We start from the raw sequence: 20376 nt of genomic DNA, 5'->3' as shown, positions 1-20376 counted from the left end.
ATTTTTAAGCAGTGGCCTGTGATGTTTCTGACTCAGCAAAGTTCCTCGGTCTGGTCACTATCTCATTATTTTCTGCCTAATCGCTCGCGGATGTGCTCAGTTCCGTTAGACTTGTTCTTGCTGTGCACAAGGTTTGAAACTTAGCTGTTCCGTACATTGTAATACCCTGTAGCAACGACGTGTCATCGCGAGTAACTCGCTTACTCTTGTAGACTGTCATGAAACATTCAGCTTTGACCATTCGTGCACTATCAGTGTAGTACCGTTGCTTATTGTGTGTATGTAGTGCGCATATATTCAGTTGTGCGCCCATTCACTTATTCTTGACACGTTCGTGAAAGAGTGGGCGCAAGTTTTCGTACCAGTTGGAGTAGATGTGTGTAGATACTGTGCGCGAAACCTAGTATGACAAGAAGCGGCGCTACTCCCTTTATAATATTTTTTATGGGTGGTACTCACTCTTGCCGACGTTCCTGGGATTAAGCCCTTTCTTTGAAGGTTAGCAATACAGTGCTGGCAGATGAGCAAATTTCTGTATCCTCGCAGAAAGCCATACATCTTGAAGGGCTGGAAACACGTACGGACAATTGCAGCAGTGGTCCGCGAACTTGACCTCAGATATTCACTACATTCCTTAACACGCCAGTCCCTATTTTTGCTGCCAACTACTGCACACGTCTTCAATCCACATGATTGAATCCAGCATGATTGGAGCACAGTGCGTTGGCTAAAACTCAGTTGCATTTCCAACTGCTGATTGCACAGAAGCAAGGTAGAAGCGGTGATGGTTTTGTATTCGTGCGCGGTCGCTGAGGCAAGTCACGGCACCCTGCCGAAAGCACCATGTGATTTCTATAGAACAAACTACTCCGCGAAAAGGGACAATATACTGTTCTCGATCGCACGTGCCTCGCGCATTTTCTTGTTGTTTTCAGGGGATCTAGCGACTGGAAAACGTATCACACTATCGCAGTTTGGCGATGTACTGAATGTTGGCACCGAAAAATCGTGCTTTCTGAGAACGTATAACTGCTCGTTCCGATGCAGAAACACGATAACGACGTCGGTGATCAGGGTTCGCATCGCCAGTATTTATGCGATGGGTCACGACAGACGTTTCACCTAAGGGTCGATTGTCAAAATCAGAAATGGTGCGATAGCCTTCAAGAACGCGGCAGAGGGCTTCAGCTTGAGCAGCCCTAGGAAAAATTCCGATAGAAATATTCTATTGGTTTCTATTGCTTTCGTTCTATTGGATTATGAAACGATAGACCTGATACACCAATAAAACTTGTATTGGTCTATTCTATTATGCAATAGATCTGATAGACTCTATTGGTTTATTAGTCTATTCTATTATGCAATAGACCTGATAGACTCTATTGGTTTATTAGTCTATTCTATTATGCAATAGGCCTGATAGACTGTATTGGTTTATTAGTCTATACCACGATAGACCTGATAGACCAATAAAACCAATAGCCTGTATTAGTCTATAGGACTATAAATCAATAGACCTAATACAGTGACAGCATGTATTGGGGGTATCAGATGCATGTATAGGTGTAGTGAAAGGGGAACTGCGCACAAAAGCAGTTTACAGCCCCCAGTAAGCAATACAGCACAGGCTTTTCTGTAAAAATATATTTGAAAAACTTCAAGTGAACACTGAGAGCATAAAATATCACAAAGGTGCACACAATGCACTAGTTTATACACAATGGTAGCATAAGCATAATCTATGCTGGAATTATACAATGAAATGTGTTACATTGTTAAGCAGAAGAATAAAGTAGAATCATCACAAATATATTGAGAATTATCACTAACACTGTCAGCGAATTTGCATCAAAAAGCCATTGTGACATGTGACTCGCAGATCATTAATAAATGCAACTAGCACTCACTCTGAAACATCCACGCAGTAAATATTTGCACAATCATTACAAATATTGCAAAGCTCTCAATTGATGTTCACAAAATCTTTAAATAAATCGAGGCATATACACATCACCAGGAAAAATTGCAAGGGCGCACTGTCAACTAAAGTACCAGCCCCTGCAGCCAAATTTTACTTGCCATGTTCAGCATAACAAAGCATCCCTATATATCAGCCCGGGGTGAATGCAAGAAAATTATGAAAATTAATGCAACCAAACAAACTCATTTAGCTTAAGCAGACAAGTATAACCTTGTGTATGCTTGTCTGGTGTAGCGGTAAACAGCAGTAAACCAGTTATAGGCAAGTTAAAGTTCTTATGAATGTCTCTCATAATGGCATTGGAGCGCAATATCATGTGAATAAGTGAGGCTGGTCAAACAAACCATAAACTATGGTCACTAAGTGCAAAAAAGGGAGAAATAGGAGAGGGACAAACAAGGGGAAAGCTAAACTTTCGACTTTTTGTTTAAATATCGACAACGAATATAAAACCAAGCGCTGCGCAATATTTGCCCAAATCCTCCAAAGGGGCATCATCATCATCAGCCTATTTATGTCCACTGCAAAACGAAGGCATCACTCCGATCCAATTATGCATTCAATGAATCAACACTCAGCAGAAGGGCGACATGTAACTTTTACATGTTTTACATTATGTTTTGTTAAAAAGCAATCACTCCTGGTGCAGAAACTTATTTCCAGAGAAAATTAAGATATGTATGCTCATTTTTGAGATACGGAGCTAGAAACGCATCGTTTAGACTACAAGCTGCAAACATACAAGTTTTGCACAAGAACATCACAGTGAGAAGTACGAGTTATGTAAACAGTACAATAAGTGCTCTCAATCATAAAATATAAAAATACAGCATTAAAAATGACTAGGTAAAAAAGCAGTCATATTGAGTGTTCCTGCAAAGACAGCAAAAAAAAAATTGTTCCCACGTGGCAGACAGAACAGTTCAAGTCCCTGAGCTGGATTACTCAACGAAATGTATATTATTTGCATGAGAGATATAAATGGCTAATTGACTTATTACTGAAGTTTACGTATCTTTTACTAATGAAATTATGGCACATATTGCAATCTACATTTCTAGCTGGCGAGTTCACAAGGCCCATATCCACTTAGACGACACTATTTTCAATATATTTCGATATATGCTGTCAAGCTTGCAGCAAGAATGCACTGTTTCACTTACGTTAAAAAAATGCACAAAAGTATCTGGACTAGCTGCCAATGTCACAAAAGTACTAGTGTCTTAAAAGTTAGTTGCAAGTGGATCTGCCTAGTGAACTTCCCGGCTACAGCTCGTAAATTGTAGTATGTGCCATGAAATAATTAGTTTTAATATTAAATACAGAATTTAGCAACCATTCAAATATGCATATTGGTTTCTCGAGCAAATTATGAAAGCTTATTTCAGTAATCCAGCTCAAAAACTATGACTGACATCACAGCCACAGGTTATCCTTAAACATTTGCGGCAGCCTTTGCAGACGCACCCAGTAGAAGTGAACAAAAAAATGGAAGTTCTGAAAGCAAAATAAACCACTTGGGCTACACGTTTTGAGTACTCTAAAAATGAAAGTGCAACTTGATGGCTCACTTGTGAAAACAAAACGTAAACAGTGATGTCCCTAGTTAAACCATCTGGATGTCTTCAGGTTTGAAGAAAAGATTACAAAGTTCATAAATTAAAATAGTCACTTGCTGCATTCTGCCAACTCCACTAGCCTGACTGAACGTCAGCCAGCTTCCCCGCAAGGTGGCGGCCAAACCTCTTCAGCCGTGCCGTTATCTGATCAGCAGTCTGCCCCTTGGGTGATGCATTGACGAAGTGACGAAAGAAATCTGCAAAGGGTTGTAACCAAGGCTTTTGAGAATGTTTTGGTTAGCTACACAGGCTTAAATTAAGGCAACACAAATAGGAAAAGCAAGTCCACAATGCTTCGGCCAAAGCAACAATTCTTAAAACAATGTCTCAGTTTAACCATTTCAGTTGTCAATGAATTCTGTTGACTGTAAACTTACTTTCACCACATTTGTTGCATATTCAGAATCATAAAAAGCATACAAATGCAGAATTTATTAAGAATTTTAAATTCTTGAGTGAGTTTTGTTAAGTTTCCATATAAGATGGTCTCAATGTGAAAACTCTCTACAGGAACATTACATCAAGACAACAGTAAAGTTAGTAATTTTTTTTCAGTTTTTTTTTTCATTTAATCTTCAAAAGATTGCTTTCTGACCATTGTAAAGGGCAACTTTTCTGGGGAGTTATTGCCAAAAAGCACTAAGCAACCAAAACTTCTGCAGCAATACTGAAGTGAGAGAAATGTGTAGTACATCGACCATAACGCATTTACAGAAGCAGGACATTAAGTTCAAAGGATATATTCTGCTTAAAAAATACTTTGTATAGCCAGGTATTTATTACACTATTCAAGAAAAAAGTTCTTTCAAAATATACTGACGGGTAGATAATAATTTTTAACTTTCATGAACCTTCCTCCACCTTCCAGGCTTTCGCAGGGCTGATTAGCCATGTAGAAACCATGGTGCATGTGTAGAACAATTGGAGCAAAGTAGTGCTTCCTGCTTCCAAATGCTTTAACTTGCAGCCAGGCGAATTTTTTTGTATTTTATAGCAGCTGTACAGGTGTGACACCATGGTAGTTGTATGGTCTTTTTCCAAAATTACTTGTACTAATATGATAATGAAAAATTGCATGAAATGTACTTAAGGGATTCCTTGTAACATAGGTAAAGTGTTGCATATGCTGTGGGAAAGGTAGCTACAATTCACAGACCACCATCACTAGAAGCACAAAAATGAACTTGCCGTCCTGCAGTTTTCACCCAATATTTAACCTGAATGTGATAGATACATGATAAATTACCTTTCAGTGCGCTGAGCTTGACACTGTCCAGCGGAGGCTTTGGGTCCCCTTTTGTACGGTTGGATGGTCTGCCAGTTACACTGCGTCCCACCAGCCCAGCAGTCGAGAATATTTTTGTTGCTGCATCTCGCACAAATACAGAGTCATTCCGGGAACCCATGAGAAAGTTGAAATCCGTGTCAATGAGCCAAACATCTTTGCTGATGTAAACCTGTAATTAAAAATTAAACTCTGAATGCCTTCTAAGAAACAGTCACGACAAGCATAGGGACACTTTAGAATTTGCATTTGTTAATTCCAATAATGGTGAAATCTCACCCGGCCACAGTTCTCCTTGAATAGTACACGTGCAGGAGTGCCAGCTGCTGCGGCTTCAAAACTGCCGTCCCCAACACCGCTGTTGTCTTGCTCGACATCCGAGGCCAACTTTTCAGTATCTGGTATGAAAAGGAGGTGAAAATTAAGACAAGGGTGCCAGTTGTCAGTTTAGTTATGGCGCAATAAACTTGCCATCTTCAGGACACGAAGGAATGTCCCTTTGCTGATGAGATGAGACGTGCTTACCTGCTGTTTCAGTTCGTCGTGGCTCAAACGGTGCTACCAGACGGTATGCACTGTCTTGCTCTGAAGGAAAAAAAAAGACGTGTAGGATGGCCGATTCAGATTTCACATTGTATATAGTGCATCATTAGAATCAGTACACAAGCACTTTTGAAATGAGCATGTCACAATAATGGCATCAACTTTGTGAGCAACATGAATTGTTGACATGTGACAACTTACCCTGCTTTTTGATTGAATCGGCAGCTGGTTGCTGCAAGGTGTCCATGCATTTAGTTGTGTGCTTTGGTTCGAGATCAGAAGAGTTGAGCAGAAAAGGCTTCGCTGGGAAATGAAAGAGCAGCAGCACTTAATTTCTCACTTGCATCGCATGTGTTTACATGACAAGAAAAACATTCAAAGGTGACAGCAAACTAATATAGGTGCTCATAGTGAAAACCTCATGTACACCAAGTTTTACTCACCAGTCACAATCTTCTGAAGACGCAGGTTTAGATGTCTCAACAGCTTATTCTCTTTCTTTAATTCCTGGTTTTCCTTCCGGAGCTTCATTGCTTCAGATGCAGACATAATTTCATCTTCAGTGCTTGAACTGCTCTCCAGCAGTGCACGTTGGTTTGCCTTCAGCCTGTTGACAGCATTTTCTCGCCGTGGCCTTTTTGGGGTGTCCTGGGTTGCCATTCTCTGAATTAGTAAACATTATTCACTCATGCAAAGTGCTGAACTTACTTCATCGCTATCATCTCCACTAGATGTCTCTGCGAGAGGTGCAACGGGAAATCGCTTCCTCGCAGTCTCGTTCGCTGCTTCTTCGTAGGTCTCTATAGGAGCAATAAAGCATTGTAGACATGTCATTTAGATGTTCCACTAGCAAAACAATTTATGCTGTAGTAAAATGCAGTGACTATCCTAACGGGGTGTGGTTGACGACTAAATGAAGCTGTTACACATAAAGCATTATTCACTTTCCCCCAAATCGTTTAACTTGCTTCACCCTGAAAATGGTACTTGTGTGTATCGCGTGTTTTTTTTTTTTTTTTAGCCTGAGTTCCTTAACTGCCCGTCACAAGCGATATCACAACAAAAAACAAGCAAATAATTTTATGACATGGCGCTCCCACGATTATGTTGTCCATCAGCTCAGCTGTTGTTTCACTTAGTGTGTGCAAGGTTAGAAAACATGAATCAGTAGAGCAATCAGCTGCACATGCAATTCAAAAAAGGAGGTTTAACCCTGTAATGCCCAAACACAGTTCCACATCAAGGAAAATTGTTGACATATAGGCCATGGAGAGTATATTTGTAGGGAAAAAAAACCAGTATCGTTTTTCGGTTACAGCATAATTACTGTACTAATTAATTAATAAGCAAATGGTTTGTTACACTGTCCACTGCTGAAACTTCACTGCAGTATATCTTTTTAAACGCAGCTATGTGCTTTATATTTGGTCTCCCGCACTTCAGTCAGCATTTTGAGGCATCAAACTCAGCGTGGCGTATAGGATATACGTTGGGAAATACAGGGTTAATTGTCGATTAACTGGCCACTTGTGTTCCTCGCTATGATTACATCTCCGCAGATCAGCAAGCTTGCATGCACAGGTTATCGCAAGAACAAAGAGGTGGGGGGTCAAACTTCACAATCGTTTATTTTCATGCAGCCAAACAGAACGTCTAGCTGTAGCTGCATGCGTGCCCATGATGTAAAACTAGGCGTGTAATTAACAGTCGATGCCGGCGAAAGTAATTAAGAGGAAGCTTTAGCTCGAGGGCAACTCCGACGTGGCCTATTCAAATACATGTAAAACGCACAAATGCTTTTCTGAGATAACACCTGGATCGATTTTAATGAAATATGTTGCATTTGAGAGAGAAAGTTTATTTCTAGTGACTGTTGGAAGCGGAATTTCGATTTAGGGCCTGGATTTCTTGAAAAGAATTTTCAAAAATTCGAGAATATAGAAGCACGAAGCTTACAAATTATTTGCTCTGCATCAAGAGCAGATATCGGGGTTAGGTACAAAGCATTCATTAGATCATAGCGGAAAAATTCGATATGTCAATTTATATCTTAGGCGAATTCGTTGCGTTGTGACATGGGTTCTAGAAAAGCTGTATTTCCATTACTAAATTTTTTGAGATTCATGTGTGACGTATCAATTTTGTGCGCTTTAGACGTACTATTAGGTGCAATTCGCAGAATTGCGATGTCATTTTTTATTTCCGAGTTACACAGTTGTAAACCAAAGTTTCGTTTTCAATTATTGCCATTTTTTTTAACAAAAAATAGAAGACCTAAACCAAAAATTCGAAGCCAAAAGACACTAGATTTTAAGTTTCTCTTTTAAATGCAACAAACCTCGTCAAGTTTGGTGCCGTGGTTGCCGAGAAAAACGAATTCTCCTTTTACATGTGTTGCAGAAACGTGCAGTAGACCTACCCGGCCGGCCGGCAGCCTATATCGCGCTTTAGAACTACTGCGGTGACACTAATATCTTACAAAACAACTACATAACACATCTATATTGGATACAGATAACGTAAACAGTAAACTTACCAAACAGTTTCAAAACTTGCGCGCCGAAAAAGCCATCTTGGACATCGTCTTGCCATTTGACACTGTAAACCTTTCCCGGCTTGAAATCCCGCAGGTGTGACGGCTTGAAATTGCGTATGTCATTTACTGGCAGAATGTGCCGTTTTCCGTCATCCACAAACCTTACATATGCGTAATATAATACGCCGGCGTGCTCGTTTTCTTGCATGCTGCTCATACGCGCACTACCCTCCGCGGATGTCACCATAGAATGAAGACGGTAACTGCGCTTTTGGCGGTTGCGGACGTTGGCGCCAAAAGCGGCTTGGCTAGCGGTTTCGCGGCGTCCGAAAGCCACATCTAGACGGAAAACGAGTAAAACATGGCGGCCATGACGTATTTTCAGCTTTTAAAAGTTGGCTCAATTGCAAATTTTAAAGCATAGTATTTGAGATTGATACTCAGGGATAACTGTCGCGTGGGACTTGAGTTATGGACACATTTTTTGCTGATCTTCGCGCATCGGAAGCTGCTACAGAATCGCCTTCATTGTGCACACAGCAGTCTAGCTGTCTAGCTCCGCGTGTTGCTAACAATGGCGTCATCTGATCCTGCCGAGCGTTGGTTCATAGACAAAGAACCAACGCTCGGCAGCATCCATGCTCGGCAGTACTCGATTACTGCCGAGCATGGATGCTGCCGAGGCAAGCACTTCTAAAGCTGTTCAAGGCAAGAGGAAGATTTATCTTGAGCCGGATGTGCGCTGTCATCCGCCAAGAACAACTAAATGGCGTGCAAAAGCATTTTTGCAACCAGAGGACTCTGCCGAACTTGCCGACAGCGGGTCCGCTTCTCAAGCACCCGCCGAAGCCGACGGGCTAGCTCAGACTTAAAGCGAGAGAACGGGCTGCTTGCACGTGTCCAGTGTCCCTCAAGACGAATACCAAGGCCCCAACAGTGACGGTATGTATTATTTGCATCTTTATTAGCTCTACATACTTCACAGTTCATTAACATCCCGCATTTCAAGGTAGCCGTTTTTGTCACGACGCCACATATGCCATGCTTTTCGCCCAAGCTAGCTTTTAGCGAGTTGACGTACAGTACGTATGCATGCAAGCATGCACTCCCTTTTTATGCAAAACTGGTTATGCACCTATAATTTTTACGGCTTTAAATGACAATGACACATTTGGTTAGAGCTTGTCCATTAATAATTGCACCTGAGAATTAAGTGGTAGCATTATGTTAGTAGCAAGCAATTAAATTAGTTATTGTGCATCGCTGAGCACTTTATAGCAAGACCTTATTGACCTTGTAATTCTCAAACTTCACATCATCACGCTTGTACTCTATTATCTGTGTGTCATTTTGTTTACCCGCCGTGGTTGCTCAGTGGCTATGGTGTTGGGCTGCTGAGCACGAGGTCGCGGGATCGAATCCCAGCCACGGCGGCCGTATTTAGATGTGGTCGAAATGCGAAAACACCCGTGTACTTAGATTTAGGTGCACGTTAAAGAACCCCCGGTGGTCCAAATTTCTGGAGTCCCCCACTATGGCGTGCCTCATAATTAGATCGCGGTTTTGACACATAAAACCCCATAATTTCATTTAATTTTTGTCATTTTGTTTCTGTGCAGGCAATGACAGCTTCGATCTGGATGAAGATAAAACCTCCTCTGACGACGCTGACATGTGCAATGATGAAGTGCCAGAAGATGACTGGAACACACTGTCCCAAACAACTCTGCCCAATTCTGTGCTCACTGTTGCTGAAGCACTGTTGAGCATCCTAACCTACAGTGTGTCTGCTGGTCTCAACTGGAATCAACTGGAAGACCTTGTTAAACTGGTGAACTTTTTGCTTGGAGACAAAGTTATTCCATGTTCACGACACATTCTTCGAAAAATGTGGGCAAGTTCAAGCTCTGTGCAACATCATTTCTTTTGTTCCGCATGTAAATCCTATGCTGGGGAGCCAGCTGTCCTAGACATCACTTGCAGCAATTGTGGCGAAAATGTCTGCGTGTCAAACTTCAAGAAGAGCAACTTCTTTTCTACACTTAATGTAAAGAAACAGCTGGAGGACCTTCTTCGGAGCGAATCAATAGCAAAGGCATTATTCGATCAACTGAGTAGTCGTGGAGATGCATCATGTATGAAAGACATCACCGACGGAGCGTTACTGAAGAAATGCCGAAAGCACTGGGAGTGGACGGACATCACAATCACAGTTAACACGGATGGTGCAAGAGTGTTCAACTCTTCAAAAGACAGCCTGTGGCCAATCCAGTTTGTGGTTAACGAACTTCCAATATTTCTGAGGTGGAGCAATGTGCTTTTGGGTGGACTTTGGTTTTGCCGTGGCCACCCAGACATGCAGGTTTTCTTTGGAACCTTTGTTAAAGAACTGAAGGAAATGGGCCCTGTTGTCTGGAGGTGTGGCTCTCATGTCCTGAAATCTGTGGTGCGTGTGGTATGCGTCTGTGTTGATGCCCCTGCTCGTGCCCTCATTCTTCAAATGAAACAATTCAATGGACATTATGGTTGTAGCTTCTGCTTGGAGCGAGGAACGTTTCTTGATGGTGAGCACTTGCACTTCATCTCATTTCGTCTTTTCCTATTGCATCATTCTTTGTCACGTGGTCATATGTCATAGGCACACTGATTTGAAGGAGGTCGTAACCATCTGGCAGTTTTTGTTGCCAGATGCCATTTAAGCCTTAAAGGAATTTAATGCATTGCCTCTTGGCCTCCAATAATTTACTGAGCTTTGAATGTACTAATTCAAGTGAATACTTAGTGTTCTCACTTTGATTTATGCCCTGACAACCATGTTTTTCTCTCTTTTTTTAACATTTTATAGGTGCCCTTCGCTATGTGTTGCCTGGAAATAGCGCACAGGAAGCTGCTGCTGAAAGGACCACTGCCGGAATGAAGCAAGATGCGAAGCGAGCAAGGCGCTGTGGTGCTCCAGTCAATGGAGTGAAAGGTTCAACAGTGCTTTCAAGGCTTGATGCCTATGATGTTGTTTGGGGAACTTGTCCAGATTATATGCATGTTGTTCTTGAAGGCGTAACAAAACAATTTTGTGCTTTGTGGCTACAATCTGCTGGGTGTGAATACTACATTGGCTCAAGACAAACAATGGAACTTCTAAACTCACGAATTTTGGCCATCAAGCCACCAAATTGGTTTACCCGCTTGCCTCGCAAATTATCAGACTACACAATTTGGAAAGCAAGTGAATGGAAGTGGTGGCTGTTGCATTATTCTCTCCCATGTCTCAGTGGTATTTTGCCCACGAAGTATCTCAAACACTTCAGCTTACTTGTGCAAGGAATTTACATTCTTCTAAAAGACGAATTAAGCGACAGTGACATCGTAACTTCATCTGATGCTCTCTCAGAGTTTGTGGCGCACACGCAGACATTATATGGAACTTCTGCTATGACATTCAATGTCCATCAGCTCCTCCATTTGCCAAAAAGTGTTGCTAAACTTGGTCCACTTTGGTCTCATTCTTCGTTTGTATTTGAAAATGGGAATGGCATTCTTGTTAAGCTTGTCGCCGGGGCCTGTGGAGTTCCCCTCCAAATTTTGGAGCGCTACGTACTGCTAAGAAAACTGAAAACTCTCCCCTACATCTTGCACCTTTCACCACAGTCGCAGAGCTACTTCACTTTGCAAAAATCAAGCAGTAGCAGTGAAACAGTGTTGCTGGGAATTGGCAGACCTTGCACTGGTGCCGACTACCACTATGTCGTCGAGAGACTTGACTGTCAACCAGAAACACTTGTTGAATATTATAGAGCGCTCATCGGTGGACAAGCAGTTCACTCTGTGCAATACAAAAGGCCTCAAAGGAGTTTTAATTCTACCTTTGTTAGTACATCTGGCAAATTTTTTTTAATTAACAGGATATTTGACACAGGCAGTTCTAATGCTATCCTCGAATGCCAAGAATTAATCCCTACTCGAGACTTTTTTGCCTCTCACATTTCAGTTTGTACGAAAAGCAGCGAACCTCTTGTCCTTGTTTATCCAAGTGATTTTTACCGTTTGTGTGTGTTCATGGAGATAAAGGGCACAATTTTTGTGTCCACAATTCCGAATCTTTATGAGAAAGACTAGTAGCCAATTGAGGCCATAATAATTGCTATACAGCCTGTGTTCTTAAAGATCCAAGACTTTCATTTGTGTTTGAAGTGCTGTTACATGATGGGCTTATGGTAGTCATTGAAGAATGAACACTAGTCATTGAATTTGTTAGAATGTTGCTGCCTAAACAGGCTTTACAAAAGTTTTAAGTCAACCAGCCTCGTCAGAATTTTGAGCTTATTGCTTTTACGCACTGCTGGTTCGATCATTTCAGCGGGATAAAAATTTGTCTTTTCTTGATTTCATTGCGTCACCTTCTTTGGTTAAAAAAATTGAGTGATTTGTTTGATGACGTCATAGCCTTGAAAGTAACAGTAAGTGAGGCCAGCAAGCTTAAAGGCCAAGAGCAACAAACGTTTGAGCTACACAGAAAGCATTATTTCGGATAGTGCAGATATAGAAGAGCCGTCATGCTAAGTTTGATGTTTGAAATACAAGCAAAAGCATCACAAAAGACTCAAAAATAGTTGATACTGAAACTGAAAAATATTTTGCCATTACCGGTTTGCTGGAAGTGGTGCGGTGATGTGTCGGAGAACCATCAAATTTTGGCAGGCAACTCAATGCACCACTTGCTATTTATATATATGTATATATATAAATATATTCTTTTGCTTTTATTTATATCATTTTTTGTGATGTTTCATTTCTTTGTTTTACTTGCTTTCTTTTTGTTTTAGTTGTGAACTTTTGCTTTTCCTGCTGTTTATTCTGGCCAGAATCGGGACATCACACATCGTCATACCATGCTACAGAATGTGGGTGGGAGCAGCCTAGGACCTTCAAAATATTATGCTCAACACCTATTCATTCTACTCCAACAGGACATACAGATTAGGTTCTAATCTGTTGTTTTTTAAGTTTTTTTTTGTACATGAGTTTCTTTTGCAGATATTGAAAATCTTAAAATAATGGTGACAATAATTTGCTATGTTGCACATTAATGAGAACTTGTTTGAACTATTTCACATTTCAGCTATGCCATTTGGCTGAAAACAGCACAGTCATGTTTATGTGAAACATAATGTACCATTCTTTGTAAGTTTGTCTTTGTACAATTATCTTGGATCATAATAAACTTTGAAAGAAAAAAATCAATATTTAATACCCGTTTCTCTGTTTTTATTACAACCAGCACTTGTGTTCATTACTTTGGCATGTCGTTTTACAACTGTACTTCTTAAACTATGTTCAAACTTTCGAAGCCTGTATTGCACATAGATCGTATTTTCACATGCTGAAAGTATCTGCCTATCCCATGTTTGTTTTACTTTCACTACCGTAGCGTGTAGTAATTATATTGTTTCAGAATTCATTTACAACTTGAACCCCCAGACTGAATTAGCTTTAATTGTTTCAAAAAGCTATGAGTAATGCTTGGCTTTTGGGGCATGAATTATGCTTTAATAACATGATACAACATGCGTGGAAAATGTAATGGCTTCTTCTTTGTCACAATATGATATAATATAGTTATACCACTGAAGTTGGACTTGGCATAGAAGCCAAAACTAATATGACGAGATGAGTGTCAAATTGCTTAAGGGGCTGACAAACATGCAAATATGTTCTCACCTACTGCCACCACTTGTTTAACTACATGTGCTTTTACCGGTGTGAATGTGTTCACAGTTCTTGAATGTATATAATACAAGCTAATATAGCTACTTCTATAGCATATATTGTGACCAATCAAGCATTTTATTTGTCTAAAGCAAGTATATATCAGTCCTTCTATTGGTCACATAGAGCACTTTATTTGTCTTGTAGAACTTTTTATTGCCCTGATAGAAGACTGGCATGTCTTTATTGGACCTGTAGCACTTCCTATTGGACCTATATATATCCTGCTACAAGACCTATACATCCTCCTATGGGACCTATACATCCTGCTATGGGACCTATATATCCTGCTATGGGACCTATACATCCTGCTATAGGACCTATACATCCTGCTATAGGACCTATATATTTTGCTATGGGACCTATATATTTCTTATAAGACCAATAGAGACTTTTATTGGAATTTTTCCTAGGGAGGTGTAAGGTCAGAGGAAACCATCTTCTCCATGTCGACACCACTGCCGTGGGATGACGTCGTGGTATGGGCTGAGCTGAAACAATCTTCGACTGTGAAGGGCTCGACCTGATTATCCTGCAGAGCGATGATTTCAGCCAGTGAGATCCCCTGTGGCAGGACTTGCGCAGTTAGTGCAAAATTGACAAGGGGAAGGCAAGTGCGCTTGCCATTAACATAACCACATGGTGGAGATGCGATTGCCCACACCTCCACCAAATAATGTTACGTGTAGCTCATGTACAAGCCTGTTTACAATATATTTACACGTAGGCCAACGGTGACCAAGATGGCAACCCTATACCAATGGGGAACACGTCGTCTTCCTTCTCTTCAGTGCAGCCACACTGTGGCAGCTGTTCCGTAACAATTTATTCGAGGTAGAGACCTGCCCAGTGCCCCAAGTCTCTTGTGCCGGTAGCCCTTTGTGCGTGATGCCACCCAAGTGAGCATTTCACTTCGATTTCGGTGCAAATCTGATGCGGTGGCGGGCTTGGTCACGACGTCGGACCGACGCGGGGATTGCACACACAGTGCCTGAACGCCGCAGTTCACAGAACGGCGCCACGCTGGCACTGGCCGCCTCTGTCGGTACAAGGTTCGTCCACGTTGACAGGGCCGATGGAAATTATAACGCAATAATAATAACGCAACGCGGTCAGAGGGAACGGCAACAAAAGCGGCGCGTATTTTGTAATGTTCGAAGGTCAGGCCAATTATATAGCCGCCGTAGGCTCGCAGATCGTGTTAACTACGTGGCAACAAACTTCACGCCGCTTGAACAGCCGTCAATATAACCCGCACACATGACCTCAGAACCGATCACATGATGAGCCACACATATAAACATACTGGCGGCAAGCGATGAATTTTTGTCATGGCCACACTGCCCAAGGCCATTAGGCCTAATCGGCATCACCGACTAAAGTTACAGTATGCTGCCGAATTGATGTTTATCTATTCGCAGCAGCCCCGTGACACTTGGAAAGCCAACAAACCGCCTCACAAACGAAAGCGAGTGCATGGGATGGCAACAAAGTTGATTATGACTGCCATCTTTGTGACACACATATGTTACCGCGGCCTCTCCAAGGTATATGTATGCGTGGTAGCGAAGGTGCCATAGATAAATAACATGTTGCGGTGAATTGAAGATGTCAGTTAACTTTCAAGAAACAGTATTTATGAGAATTTCCTCCAAATTGAACGCGCTGTTTTCAATACCACAGTGGCAGTACTTCTCATTTTCAGAGGTTAAACACTACAAATACCCAGGGTTATGGATTTTTAACAACTTAACATAGAACAAACAGATTGATTCTGTCATTGTCACAGGAAATCTCAAACTGTTCTTCCTCAGAAAAGCTCTAAAACTTTCTGCACCAGCCATTCGTCTCCTCATATTTTGAGCAAGTATCCGACCAACCTTAGGTTATGCTGTAATAATTTGGAATCCTTTTACTAAATCAAACATAGACTGGACAGAAGGAGTACAACTTATGATGGCAGCTTGGTTTGTTCTAATTTGTTTAGGGTGCATCTCTGTAACACCTCTTCTATCCGAAGCTGACTTAAAACCAAGTCAAGAAAGATATCGGATTACCCACTTGAAATTTTTGTTTTGGCTTATTAAAGGACAATATTCTATGGATATTTCTGATGCTGTATCTTTTTCTAGTAAATATGCTGCATGTCAGCAAATGAATTGTTTGTCACTCTCTTTCAGACTAAACAAAATGATTTTAAATACTCTTTTCTTCCCAGGTGTATAAGAGCCTGGAATGCACTTACGAATGATGTTATGGTACAGCCAAAGCTAAACCTTCTTGATTAGTCACCTGTATAAGTATTTTCTTGTTTTGTTCTGCTGTGTATTTTTTTTAAGCTCTGATCTCATAAGCTTTGTAACCACCCAGCTGAAATCCTCATAGGAAATTGCAGTGTTTATAAATTAAATAAATAAATAAATCAATAATTTTTATGTGTAGAGCCTCAAATTTGCAGAATTAGCAAAACCTTATTGTTATAATTGACAGATCATTATATATGGAGTCGTTATAAGTAGGTTTGACTGTATACTATGAGTGCATTAAAGTGTTTGAGGTTTTTTCTCCACGAAGGTGGCCAGCAGAATGTGCCACTCTGCATTTTTGTCACCTTGCAGCCACATTCATTGATGGAGCTCTGCATAGATGGTCATGTTTGAACTTGGCACTTTGCACAAAGGCTTAAAGCCACACCTCACTGACACAGTTGCAGGCCATGTGATAACGTGAGAAGGCCAGCAGTGAAGAAAGCCTTTCCCTGCAGGTCACGTGCTGCCCGCACTGCAGAAAGCCACTGCCGCGATGTGCACTGTGCCTGACCAACATGGGCACACCTGCGGGGAGCGTCTGGCGAGGCAGCAATGGTGAGTGCACCGACTTGAGTGCGCGTGCCGCTAATTCACGCTGATGCTTTTATCAGTTGGCATCCTCAGCGGTGGCCGAGCACTATTAGTTGGTGGCGTATGCAAAAAACAATTAATACCGAGCATGGATCCAGAAAGGAAGTTCCAGTTCTCCAAATTCTGTCAAATGAATGAGTGCAAGCAAGGCTTTGTGCGACATGTGTCAATGCCGCTCTTCGAGTTTACTGTGACCAATGCATGAAAAAACGCAAAAGTTTTTGAGGGAGGGTTGCAGCTGGTAGGTTTGCAACCTGTGCCGTCACACTCCAAGTAATATTGCATTCTTTGCTGTTGTCATGCTCAAGCTTCATATCAGCCTACCTGCACAAAAATTTAATGGGACAAAGTGCAGGTTACATCAGGAAGAAAAATGTAGAACCTGTGTGCAGTGGCCATGAAAGCAAACCACTTAAGGTTAACAAGGAATAAGAACACTGTGATTTTGCATTAGAGAAATGGCAAACAGAACAAAGAACTGACTGACCAAATAAGCTGTTTATTGTGCAATGCCAGTATTGTCACAGTCTGTAGATGGAAGACTCTACACAGGAAGAAGCACATGAGGAACCTAATGCACAAGGAGCTATGTAACAAACAGGGGAAACAGAAATTACGAGATGTAACCAGAGTAGGGCAGGCTTAGCTCTTAAACCAGTTTTAAGGGCTCAGTGTCATAAACTAATGTAGAAATGACTTTAGAGCCCCTAAGCAAAGTATAAATCTAACGTGCACCCTAGTTTAAAAAAAAAGAAGCAGCACACCAGAAATTCTGACAACACTGTTTCATTCGTCGCACATTACGTCACACTGACCAAAGCACCAAGCTTGTTGTCTATACTCACATTGTATATTCGAAACTTCAGTATGTCTCATGCATTTGTTGTCCCCACCAATCTTACTACTAATCTTCCGCTAATAAATTAGCGTCTCTGCAAAACAAGGCAGCTTCATTCATTTACATTCATTTCAAACAATTATTCATCCTCCAAGTATTTCGCTATAAAAGATAGCATTGAACTTCTTTCGCTAGGTGTAAAAAGAAAGAGTGCCCATCTCCGCATTTTCCCACAAAGTGTATCATAGCCTAACTGCACAGCTGAGCTAGTTGATCCTGCAAAACATGTATTTTCTCGTATTGATCACGCCAACAAAGTTGAACAGCCTTTAATGCGTGCCAGTCTTCTACAGTTGCGATGCCTTCATTTACCAGTCAGCAAATGGAATTGACCTCTAGGATATATTGCGGAAAATACTAACACCTCAGTAACTATGCACCAAGGTGCCACAATGAAATATATATGTACATGGTTCTATAAAAAAAAATCATTCTGTTTTCTTGTTGTCATGAGTTGTTAGAGTAACTTTTTTTTTTCATCTTTGTGCGTGATATTCTTGTGAATTGATGGATATTTTATATGCCAAACTATCTTGCAGGAGTTTCCTTTTCATGCTTGTATAATGGCTCTATGTGCATACCTGTGTCATTGCCTAGTTGGTGTTAATGATATTCTTGATTGAGAAATTTTCTGTTTTGATTCCTGTTACATGGTCTCTTATATTGTATATTACCGTATAGACAAGTAACTGCTTATAACCGCTTATAGTGCACCGTAACCGCTTATAGTGCAGGACCGGATAGAGTACGGTCTTTTCAGGCTCCCGTTAATTTTCCCATAGCACTCCATGTATACGCATACCTCTTACAGTGCAGCCGCGTGAGACAAAATACCGGTTATAATGCGGCTTCCATGGGAAAATCTCACCGACAAGGGCGGCAGCGAGCACGCTTCTCAATGAGGTGCGCCCACCGATGGGAGAGGAGATCAACGAGGGCGATGCGGAGGAGGAGCATGAGACGTGGAGCATGAGTCCAGGAGCGATAAAATCGTCGCCGCGCACTGTATGTGCGAGTGAAAGTGCACAGGGGACGCGCGCATTCACAGAGAGCGAACGCACAGCGGAGAGCAAACACGACTTCCATCGCGCGACAGGCCGTTGGGGTATGCGAGGGAGGGAGGGGGGGGCGACGCTGTGCTGCGGCACCAAATGCGTATCTTGCAACTGGTTGCAAGGGGAACTGGCGACGCAATCGCCCATGCGAAAGGAGCAAAGCGGGAAGGCAGCACAGGAGGGAGGGAGGGAGGGGGGGGGGCGGCTTCTACTCTGCCAACAAATGCGTTCGCGCCTGTGCCGGCTGTCAGTGTTGTCGCGCACACAGTATCTTGAAAGCGATCTCCACACGGCTCTGACCTTTGTATGCGCTGTGCTTACGCCGCTCAGTTTCCGTTGAAGCGATAGACCGCAGGAACCTTCGCTCGCTGCGGCGGCCGCGTTTCCCCACGCCCGCGTTTTGACAGTGGTTGTCTGTGGTCATAGAGTCTATTCATGTTTGCTTGTGCGCGTTGACACTACACTTGTTAATTCAGTTAGTAAGCGAATGTGTCAAGTTTATGCAGCCGATAAAACTACTATCCCTACTCCTTATAGCTCTCTACTAATTTGCCATCGCAATTGATGCTTCGCCTTTCGGGCAAAACTGAGACATCTTTATTTAATTATTACTTTGTCTGCTTCATGCGAAGATCGTGGGTACTTAGGCATTAACCTTTCAACGTTTGTAAATTGAAACGTATACAAAACTCCCAGTCGCATGCTTCGATTCTCGGATACGTGCGGCTGCTTGGTCTACATGTTTTGCATACATGCAGGGCTTGAAAATCGTTGTTTTGGTTATAGTGCGGTACCGCTTATAGTGCAGATATTCACGACTCCGCCGACTTAGGTTATAAGCGGTCTACACTGTATTATGTACAGTTAGATCTCGATATGACGAACTTCAATATAGCGAAAAGGATCACTTCTCGAGTCGCCATGAAAACGCAAAACAATTCAGGATTTTAGCAAGCTCTTGCAAAGTTTGACTGACTATCCCATGACAGGCTCCACAGGTGATGCCGCTACAGTTCCTTCTGTGGATGCTATCTCCTCTCCACATTTGGAAGTGCATCCCTGAAATAGACTCCAAGAGGAACTTCAAACGTGCTACACATTACTACATGCATATTGCGTGTTTCTTGTGGATGATACGCGCGGGCGTCCCGACGAAGAAGACGAACTGCTCCTTGCTCTCGAGCTGTCAGCTGAACTGGCCAGCGTTGCATTTGCCTTTTGTAAATATACATTGTAAATAGTCTTCAGTACATAATCCTTTGTTCACGTAACAATATGAATGAACAGCACATTCAGCTTGGTGGGCTCCCGGCAGACCAGCAATGCGGGCTTTGGCTCTGCGATTTCTGCCAGCAATGTGATTCCCTCACAGCTGTTCATGATAACGATAAGGACACTGCCCTGTCACTTCCCTGTTACTTTTTAAGCAGCAGCACACCAGGCTAAAGGTGCTGTTCACTCGTACGTGGCATGTTTGCGAGCACTGATATCGCTGCGCACAAGCGGACATATCACGTGCTTTTCTTTCAGAAATTATTTACGTAACAATTAGAAAATTAGAAGCTGCTGAATTAGATGTTTCCTAGAACACGCTACAACCTTTTCATTGTAAGTTTGGCCTTAAAGTTAATACAGTCAAAGCTTGTTCATATGTATTGTAAAAAAACTCAAGAAGAGACATAATAACTGGCAAAACGTACAATCCGAAGTCACAAAAAAATTTGGCAGACTCTACTGTAGCTGAAATTTATGTAATACGAATCATTGCGCAAATCATCACAGCACGAGGTGCGGAT

The 20376-nt window shown here is 41.9% G+C and overlaps 3 protein-coding genes across 6 annotated transcripts in view; 2 read left to right on the top strand and 1 right to left on the bottom strand.

Moving 5' to 3' along the window:
* Positions 1 to 20376, top strand: part of LOC119441295 (GATOR complex protein MIOS-like) — a 341599-nt gene that overhangs the window by 299394 nt on the left and 21829 nt on the right. For both annotated transcript variants that reach the window (XM_037705922.2, XM_049661128.1), the window contains exon 25: positions 16492 to 16591. In XM_037705922.2, coding sequence (XP_037561850.1) covers positions 16492 to 16591 — 100 coding nt within the window. The remainder of the gene's footprint in view (positions 1 to 16491; positions 16592 to 20376) is intronic.
* LOC125942885 (BEN domain-containing protein 5-like) lies at positions 1415 to 8836 on the bottom strand. Its single transcript, XM_049661136.1, has 8 exons — positions 7965 to 8836; positions 6137 to 6228; positions 5872 to 6076; positions 5630 to 5731; positions 5411 to 5470; positions 5165 to 5283; positions 4847 to 5057; positions 1415 to 3797 (listed from the first exon to the last, which is right to left on the bottom strand). The coding sequence occupies exons 1-8, from the start codon at positions 8209 to 8211 to the stop codon at positions 3676 to 3678; spliced, it is 1158 nt and encodes a 385-aa protein (XP_049517093.1). The 5' UTR covers positions 8212 to 8836; the 3' UTR covers positions 1415 to 3675.
* LOC125942882 (uncharacterized) lies at positions 8826 to 14056 on the top strand. 3 transcript variants are annotated; one of them, XM_049661130.1, is made up of 3 exons: positions 8826 to 8906; positions 9584 to 10528; positions 10841 to 14056. In XM_049661130.1, the coding sequence occupies exon 3, from the start codon at positions 10878 to 10880 to the stop codon at positions 12075 to 12077; it is 1200 nt and encodes a 399-aa protein (XP_049517087.1). In that variant the 5' UTR covers positions 8826 to 8906; positions 9584 to 10528; positions 10841 to 10877; the 3' UTR covers positions 12078 to 14056. The 3 variants fall into 3 exon arrangements, with proteins under 3 accessions (XP_049517087.1, XP_049517086.1, XP_049517088.1); XM_049661129.1 differs by having other exon boundaries at positions 10810 to 14056; XM_049661131.1 differs by having other exon boundaries at positions 10841 to 14047.

The sequence above is a fragment of the Dermacentor silvarum genome, chromosome 2 (assembly GCF_013339745.2).
Source record: "Dermacentor silvarum isolate Dsil-2018 chromosome 2, BIME_Dsil_1.4, whole genome shotgun sequence".
Taxonomy (NCBI): domain Eukaryota; kingdom Metazoa; phylum Arthropoda; class Arachnida; order Ixodida; family Ixodidae; genus Dermacentor; species Dermacentor silvarum.
The sequence above is the reverse complement of the archived record's forward strand: the minus strand, read 5'-3'. Positions and strand labels throughout refer to the sequence as shown.

Bases quoted from the DNA above. Each gene is read 5' to 3' on its own strand.
- LOC125942882 (XM_049661129.1), top strand. From the start codon at position 9,637: ATGTGCAATGATGAAGTGCCAGAAGATGACTGGAACACACTGTCCCAA. The intron at 10,529-10,809 runs GTGAGCACTTGC...AACATTTTATAG, and splicing joins GCGAGGAACGTTTCTTGATG to GTGCCCTTCGCTATGTGTTG.
- LOC125942885 (XM_049661136.1), bottom strand. From the start codon at position 8,211: ATGGTGACATCCGCGGAGGGTAGTGCGCGTATGAGCAGCATGCAAGAA. The intron at 6,229-7,964 runs GTAAGTTTACTG...TTGCTCCTATAG, and splicing joins GCAAGTTTTGAAACTGTTTG to AGACCTACGAAGAAGCAGCG. The intron at 6,077-6,136 runs GTAAGTTCAGCA...ATGGCAACCCAG, and splicing joins GTGGAGATGATAGCGATGAA to GACACCCCAAAAAGGCCACG.